The sequence below is a fragment of the Pseudorasbora parva genome, chromosome 23 (assembly GCF_024679245.1).
Source record: "Pseudorasbora parva isolate DD20220531a chromosome 23, ASM2467924v1, whole genome shotgun sequence".
Taxonomy (NCBI): Eukaryota; Metazoa; Chordata; class Actinopteri; order Cypriniformes; family Gobionidae; genus Pseudorasbora; species Pseudorasbora parva.
In genome coordinates, this window is record NC_090194.1 from 36,886,780 (window position 1) to 36,895,621 (window position 8,842).

An 8,842-nucleotide genomic window follows, 5' to 3' on the forward strand; every position below is an offset into this window, starting at 1 on the left:
TCACTCTACACCCGTAAGACCTCTGCCCTTCACACACAGTTTAAGATATTTTATATTTAGTCCGAGAGCGTATGCAAGTGTATGCACACTATACTGTCCATGTCCAGAAAGGGCGATCCGGAGATTGAAGGCGATCCGAATCATTGATCGATTCGCTGATTCATAACCGTTTGAATCTTTATTTGAGGATTGAACACAAACGCGGAAGAGAAGCCAATGCTGAATAAAGTCGTAGTTTTTGTTATTTTTGGACCCAAATGTATTTTGGATGCTTCAAGAGACTCTAATTAACCCACTGATGTCTCATATGGACTACTGTGATGATGTTTTTATTCCCTTTCTGGACATGGACAGTATAGTGTGCATACACTTGCATACGTTCTCGGACTAAATATAAAATATCTTAAACTGTGTGTGTAGATGAACGGAGGTCTTACGGGTGTGGAGCAACATTAGGGGGAGTCATAATGACAGAATCGTAATTTTTGGGTGAACTAACCCTTTAAATGCATGGAAAAGAGCATTGTGAACATTCGGCTAAAATTCTTCTTTTGGGTTTCATAGATGGAAAAAAAGTTGATGGTTTTGGAATGGCACAAGAGTGAGTAAATGCTGACAAAATGATCATTTTTAGGTGACCTGTCCCCTTTTAATGAATGAACATGTTCTGTTTTCTCACTAATGTGCGTTTAAAACACCTTCTGAAAGAGTTGAAGAATCATAAAACTGCTCGTCAACACGTATAATCTTTGCCTTCACTAGAAAAGCAGCTGAGAAAGAGACTGAGCGGCTGTGATTTCGCTCTCGCTCTCTGTGCTGTTTTAAAATAGGGTCCAAATCATAGTAATCATAGACGTGGAGCAATTATGAAACGTTCTGTAAGTACGATATAATCCCTTATCATTATTTTAAATATAGCTGCTGAACGCTGGCCTGTGAGTGGAGTCATTATATCCAGGATCGCATCACAGAGGATATATTTACACTGCGGCTGACGCGACACACATTGTTTCTCCAACACCAACATATATTTCAGCCCAATCTGTAAGATGACAACAGCTCTTCTGACGAGAGAGAACGGACAGAAAGATATGCAAAGATCCAGGAAGAGAATATAAACATCCTTACACAAACAACGTGCAAGATGAGTGTGAACGCTTGCTTCCACCTCAGAATTAAAAAAGGGTAATTGCTGTTTTTATCCTACAATTCTGAAATAAACTCCAAATTTTGAGATATAGACTCGGAATTGTGAGAAATAAAGTCAAATAAAGTCGGAATTGTGAGAAATTAAGTCGGAATTGTGAGAAATAGACTCGGAATTGTGAGAAATAAAGTCAAATAAAGTCGGAATTGTGAGAAATAGACTCGGAATTGTGAGAAATAAAGTCAAATAAAGTCGGAATTGTGAGAAATTAAGTCGGAATTGTGAGAAATAAAGTCAAATAAAGTCGGAATTGTGAGAAATAAAGTCAAATAAAGTCGGAATTGTGAGAAATAGACTCGGAATTGTGAGAAATAAAGTCAAATAAAGTCGGAATTGTGAGAAATTAAGTCGGAATTGTGAGAAATAGACTCGGAATTGTGAGAAATAAAGTCAAATAAAGTCGGAATTGTGAGAAATAGACTCGGAATTGTGAGAAATAAAGTCAAATAAAGTCGGAATTGTGAGAATTAGACTCGGAATTGTGAGAAATAAAGTCAAATAAAGTCGGAATTGTGAGAAATAAAGTCAAATAAAGTCGGAATTGTGAGAATTAGACTCGGAATTGTGAGAAATAAAGTCAAATAAAGTCGGAATTGTGAGAAATAAAGTCAAATAAAGTCGGAATTGTGAGAAATAGACTCGGAATTGTGAGAAATAAAGTCGGAATTGTGAGAAATAGACTCGGAATTGTGAGAAATAAAGTCCAATAAAGTCGGAATTGTGAGAAATTAAGTCGGAATTGTGAGAAATAAAGTCAAATAAAGTCGGAATTGTGAGAAATAAAGTCAAATAAAGTCGGAATTGTGAGAAATAGACTCGGAATTGTGAGAAATAAAGTCGGAATTGTGAGATATAAAGTCGGAATTGTGAGAAATTAAGTCGGAATTGTGAGAAATAAAGTTGGAATTGTGAGAAATAGACTCGTAATTGTGAGAAATTAAGTCGGAATTGTGAGAAATAGACTCGGAATTGTGAGAAATGAAGTCGGAATTGTGAGAAATACACTCGGAATTGTGAGAAATTAAGTGGAAATTGTGAGATATAAAGTCGTAATTGTGAGAAATAGACTCGGAATTGTGAGAAATTAAGTCGGAATTGTGAGATATAAAGTCGGAATTGTGAGAAATAAAGTCGGAATTGTGAGAAATTAAGTCGGAATTGTGAGAAAAAGTTGGAATTGTGAGAAATAGACTCGGAATTGTGAGAAATTAAGTCGGAATTGTGAGATATAAAGTCGTAATTGTGAGAAATAGACTCGGAATTGTGAGAAATTAAGTCGGAATTGTGAGAAATAAAGTCGAAATTGTGAGAAATAGACTCGGAATTGTGAGAAATTAAGTTGGAATTGTGAGAAATGGACTCGGAATTGTGAGAAATAAAGTCGGAATTGTGAGAAATGGACTCGGAATTGTGAGAAATAAAGTCGGAATTGTGAGAAATGGACTCGGAATTGTGAGAAATAAAGTCGGAATTGTGAGAAATAAAGTTGGAATTGTGAGAAATGGACTCGGAATTGTGAGAAATGGACTCGGAATTGTGAGAAATGGACTCGGAATTGTGAGAAATGGACTCGGAATTGTGAGAAATGGACTCGGAATTGTGAGAAATGGACTCGGAATTGTAAGAAAAAACTGATTTGGGAGATAAAAACTTGGAAATGTGAGGTATTAACTTGGAATTGGGAGAAAAAAGTACAAATTGTGAGGAATTGTGATATTTGAATTTGGAATTGGGAGATATAAACATAGAATTGCGTAAAAAAAAGTCAACATTGTGAGATATAAACTCGGAAATGTGAGGTATAAACTTGAAATTGGGAGGAAAAAGTCGGAACCCATCATTTCCCATGTCCCCACTTTTCAAAAGGCTTATAAATCACACAGGAGGAGTTTTTATGAGAAAGTAAAAATGCAGAATGTTTCCTGTGATGCGTAGGTTTAGGGGTAGTGTGTGTGTGTGTGTGTGTGTGTGTGTGTGTGTGTGTAATAATGTTCAGCGTCACTCACTCTGCATACAGAGCCCGTCTGTGCAGTTCTTGGACTGGAGAACCGTTCCCTCGCAGTCCTTGCCGCCGTTTTTGGGGGCCGGTGCTCCGCATTCCCGCCGCCTCCAGTGAGTGCACTCCGTCCCACACGTCGACCATTTGCTCCAGTCCGTCCACAGGCCATCCACTGAGGGCAAGACACCACAACACACTCATCACATCACCAGCCAGGACCATGGATAATGATCAATCAATGCACACTAAATCTGCAAACTAATGTCTTAAGCTGTTTTGTTATCTTATTTGCTATAATAATATAATAATTCTTCCTAAAATTAAAATTTAAATAAAATTACTATGCTGATAACTTGAATATATATATAAAGTGCAACACAATAATTAATAATGATTAGTTACATTTATATAGCGCTTTTCTGGGCAAATTACTTAAATTACGGTACTATACTGATAAAAGTGTAATTTAAATTTAATATAATGAATACAATATGCCACATTTTAGACCACATTGAAAAAGATTTTTCAAAATGCTTAAATATGAATTTAAAACATTTTAAAAAGATTGAAAAATGTAACGATGTAATTGTCACTTCAATTGCAAATTATTCCAATTATTATTACAAAATATAAAAAGTATATGATTTTATAATATATTAAATTTATTTAAATGCTGAATTAAGATTTATGTATTTGTTATTTTCTAAAGATTTAAAAATAAAAAGGTAAAAGATCCAACTCAAACTGTAAAATATTCAATTTATTTATACACTGATAATTTGTAATGAACATTTTTTAATGTAAAAATAATATTATAATATAATAAGGTGAGAGCACATTGAAAATATGGGATTATTTTTATTTAATTATTTTTTTAATACAATTTTCAATTTGACTTTAAAATTTAAAAGACAAACAAAAACAAAGTTGAACAAAGATGCAATTCCAAGGCACTCTTCTTCAAATGATTAAAAAGCCTTTATTTAACAGGCTATCTAACATTTAAAAGACACAGGGGAAACAAAAACATACAATTATTACTCAAATTGTAAATTACTCAAAAATTATGCTGATAAATTTTAAATTGCAAATGAACAAAAAAGTGAAAATATAATATAATAAATAAAATAAGATAATGTATATAACATAATATAATTAATATGATAAATAAAATAAGATAAGTAATGTATATAACATAATATAATTAATATATTCAATAAAATAAGATAATGTATATAACATAACATAATTAATATATTCAATAAAATAAGATAATGTATATAACATAACATAATTAATATATTCAATAAAATAAGAATGTATATAACATAATTAATATAATAAATAAAATAAGATAATGTATATAACATAACATAATTAATATATTCAATAAAATAAGATAATGTATATAACATAATTAATATAATAAATAAAATAAGATAATGTAATGTATATAATACGATAAAAAAATATAATAAAAAAATCTTATTTTTTATATGTAAGCTGAAGCTTTACCTGGACACAGCGGGTTACAGGCCAGTTTCTGGATGGCCTGTCCGTCACAGATGGCTCCTCCGTTTAGCGGCGCCGGATTGGTGCAGCTGCGCGTCCTCTTCTGATAGCCACGCCCACAGCGGCTGCTACACACCGACCACTCGGTCCACGTCGACCAGCCGCCGTTCACTGCGGGAACAGAAGCATTCATGAGCAGCGCACTTATTCATGTGACGTGCATCCATCCATCCATCCATCCATCCATCCATCTATGTCTATTTATCCATCCATCCATCCATCCATCTATGTCTATTTATCCATCCATCCATTTATGTCTATTTATCCATCCATCCATCCATCCATCCATCCATCCATTTATGTTGATTTCTCCATCCATCCATCCATCCATCCATCCATCCATCCATCCATCCATTTATGTCTATTTATCCATCCATCCATCTATTTATGTCTATTTATCCATCCATCCATCCATCCATCTATTTATGTCTATTTATCCATCCATCCATCCATTTATGTCTATTTATCCATCCATCCATTTATGTCTATTTATCCATCCATCCACCCACCCATCCATCCATTTTTGTCTATTTATCCATCCATCCACCCACCCATCCATCTATATATTTATGTCTATCTATCTATCCATCCATCCAAACCACCCACCCACCCATCCATCCATCCATCTATTTATCCATCCATCCATTTATGTCTATTTATCCACCCATCCATCCATCCACCCACCCATCCATTTATGTCTATTTATCCACCCACCCATCTATCCATCCATCCATCCATCCATCCATCCATCCAAACCACCCACCCACCCACCCATCCATCCATCTATATATTTATGTCTATCTATCCATCCATCCATCCATCCATCCATCCATCCATCCATCCAAACCACCCACCCATCCATCCATCCATCCATCCATCCATCTATATATTTATGTCTATCTATCCATCCACCCACCCATCCATCCATCCATCCATCCATCCATCCATCTATTTATCCATCCATCCATCCATCCATCCATCCATCCATTTATGTCTATTTATCCACCCATCCACCCACCCATCCATCCATTTATGTCTATTTATCCACCCATCCATCCATCCATCCATCAATCTATTTATCCATCCATCCATCCATCCATCCATTTATGTCTATTTATCCATCCATCCATCCATCCACCTACCCATCCATCCATTTATGTCTATTTATCCACCCAACAACCCAACCATCCACCCATCCATCCATCCATCCATTTATGTCTATTTATCCACCCATCCATCCATCCATTTATCCATCCATCCATTTATGTCTATTTATCCATCCATCCATCCATCCATCCACCTACCCATCCATCCATTTATGTCTATTTATCCACCCAACCACCCAACCATCCACCCATCCATCCATCCATTTATGTCTATTTATCCACCCATCCATCCATCCATCCATCCATTTATCCATCCATCCATTTATGTCTATTTATCCATCCATCCATCCATCCATCCACCTACCCATCCATCCATTTATGTCTATTTATCCACCCACCCACCCATCCATCCATCCATCCATCCATCCATCCATCCATCCATTTATGTCTATTTATCCACCCATCCATCCATCCATCCAACCATCCATCCATCCATCCATCCATCCATCCATCCATCCATCCATCCATCCATCCATCCATCCATCCCCGGGTAGACTGCAGAGCACTTATAATCACATCGGCTTCACAATGAGTGAGAAGTCAATTTATTCCAGCGAAAGAAAAGGAAACATCTGTTTGGCAGCTCTGGGGTTGTATCTGTAGGGGAACTGTAAGCGATCGCAGCAGGTGATGTGTTTTCACTTGTTGAAGAGCTCCTGAAAGACTCGGAGCAGGTGCGGAGTGTGTGACTACACAACGTCAAAGTGTTGCGTTCAGGAGGGAAATTTACACCACATTATTCTCTCAACACTCAGAGTGGCGGAGAGGTTAAAATACTTGCAATATGTCAGCGCGGTTTTCTGTTCTTAAGAGGAACAATTTCCACACAAAAAGCTCCAGGGAATTTCATGGCAAGATCCGACTGAAGGCAACTTCAGAGGAGACGGACTGAGGCGTGCTAACGGAAACACAAGCTCCAACAGCCTAAAAAGCATCAGTCTTTGTGAGTTATGAAAATTTCTAAGGAAATTGTGTTCAATCAATAAAGTACTTGGAGGAACCTTTAAGCATAAACACACATTTTTGTTCCAACTAATTGGTTTGTGGCCCTGGAACCAATTCATCTGATCTAACAGTTAGAATAACACTGCTCTAGTTTGCTCCCGTTAAACGAATATATTTGCAATGTTTCGACCAAGGTCTTTGTCACACACTTTCTTCAAATGTAGTTTTTGTTAACGATAATAACCCTGCGCTGACTTTGCCTTCACGCTATCAAAGTTACAGAAGGTTGAAACACCGAAAGCAGAGATTAAAATGATTACGATAAAAGTAATCCAAAACTAAGTAACAGTTCCTTTTTAATGGAAACACTACTTGGTTACCTTGCAAAGAAAAAAAATGCACACTGCTCTTTTTTTCTATGAAACTTTAATATATTGCAATGCTTCAACCAAGGTCTTTGTTACGCAATAAGAATTAATCACGGAAATGTTTTAATAGTTTTAGTTAACGATTTTAACCCTACGCTGACTTTGCCTTCACGCAATCAAAGTTACGTAAGTTTGAAACATTGAAACCAGAAATTTAAATGATCATTTGTTTAGCCGTATTGTATCTACAATACGGATAAAAGTAATCTAAAAGTAACAGTTACTTTTCTAAAGGAACCATGAAACGAATATATTTGCAATGTTTCGACCCAGGTCTGTGTCATGCAGTTTTCAAATGTAGTTTTAGTTGACGATAATAACCCTGCGCTGACTTTGCCTTCACGCTATCAAAGTTACAGAAGTTTGAAACGCTGAAAGCAGAGATTGAAATGATCATTGGTTTAGACGTACCGTAGACGATGACGGTGGCGGTTGTGCTCCGCCGTTTGGCCACGATGTTCTTGGCCACGCAGGTGTAGTTGGCGGTGTCGGACAGACGCGCCTGTTTGATGATCAGGTTGTGGTCGATGGTGATGTAGAAGTTTCTGTCGTCCGCAGGGTCGATGATTTCCTCGTTTTTCAGCCACTCCACCTACACACACACACACACAGGGTTTAGACACAGGAGCGCCTGGAGGAACAGACGTTAATCCTGTCTGAATCCATAAATCACGGTGACAGATTTAAAGGCAGGTTTCCTCTTATTTCCCTCTTACGTTTCAATAAATTCGTATCATGGCAGAAGCGTTGATGTGTGTGAAAACGCTCCATAAAACATCAATATCGATCACATTCTCTCTTTATTTCCACTTGACTAAGTCACGCAGGCCCATGTGAAGTAAATACTGTGTTTCTGTAAGTGCTTTCAGGCTCTTTGACCTTTTATTACGAGTTTCCCGTTTGCAAACGGCCTCAGTATTGAACCCGAGGTCACGTCTGCAGAGAAAGTGACTGTTTTAAAGCTATAGGACTGTAAATCATGCAGATATTCCTCTCAGTTTTGGCAAGAAGGAACAGCAGATGATCAAACGCTCTGCTTTCACTGGTCTCAGGAGAGCACTTGGACAGACCTGAGATCAGTAGAGGAAGGAAGACGACTGGCCAATCACAGGTCATTTAGAGGTTTATGATAGGATGCATGACTCTTTTTACTATAAAACACTCTAGAAACCAGCTAAAACACCATAGCAACCACATAGAAAACCACTCGAAAACCTTAGCAAATAAAATATGATTGCAGAAAGTACTGCAGTGGAGCTAAAATCATCATCAAATGAGCTAAAATGCATCATAACACAAAGACACACTGATGGGCGGAGGCGTCTGAATTCTGCAGAAAATTAAGACAGAGAATGATAAATTATTTCTTATAATTTGATTTATGCCGGCTCTAAAAATACCATCCGACTTGATGGCTTCCTGCTCTCATTAAAGGACTCGTCTGCTGATAAAAACAAAGTATTGCATATGATGTGCAATTTTCCTTTTTATCGTCTTCCATTACTGTTTGTTAATATTTAATGAG

The 8,842-nt window shown here is 36.8% G+C and overlaps 1 protein-coding gene across 2 annotated transcripts in view; it reads right to left on the reverse strand.

Moving 5' to 3' along the window:
* The window catches only part of unc5cb (unc-5 netrin receptor Cb), a 313,489-nt gene that overhangs the window by 75,247 nt on the left and 229,400 nt on the right, over positions 1-8,842 (reverse strand). For both annotated transcript variants that reach the window (XM_067433972.1, XM_067433973.1), the window contains exons 5-7: positions 7,729-7,909; positions 4,722-4,889; positions 3,214-3,378 (exon numbers count right to left, since the gene is read on the reverse strand). In XM_067433972.1, coding sequence (XP_067290073.1) covers positions 3,214-3,378; positions 4,722-4,889; positions 7,729-7,909 — 514 coding nt within the window. The remainder of the gene's footprint in view (positions 1-3,213; positions 3,379-4,721; positions 4,890-7,728; positions 7,910-8,842) is intronic.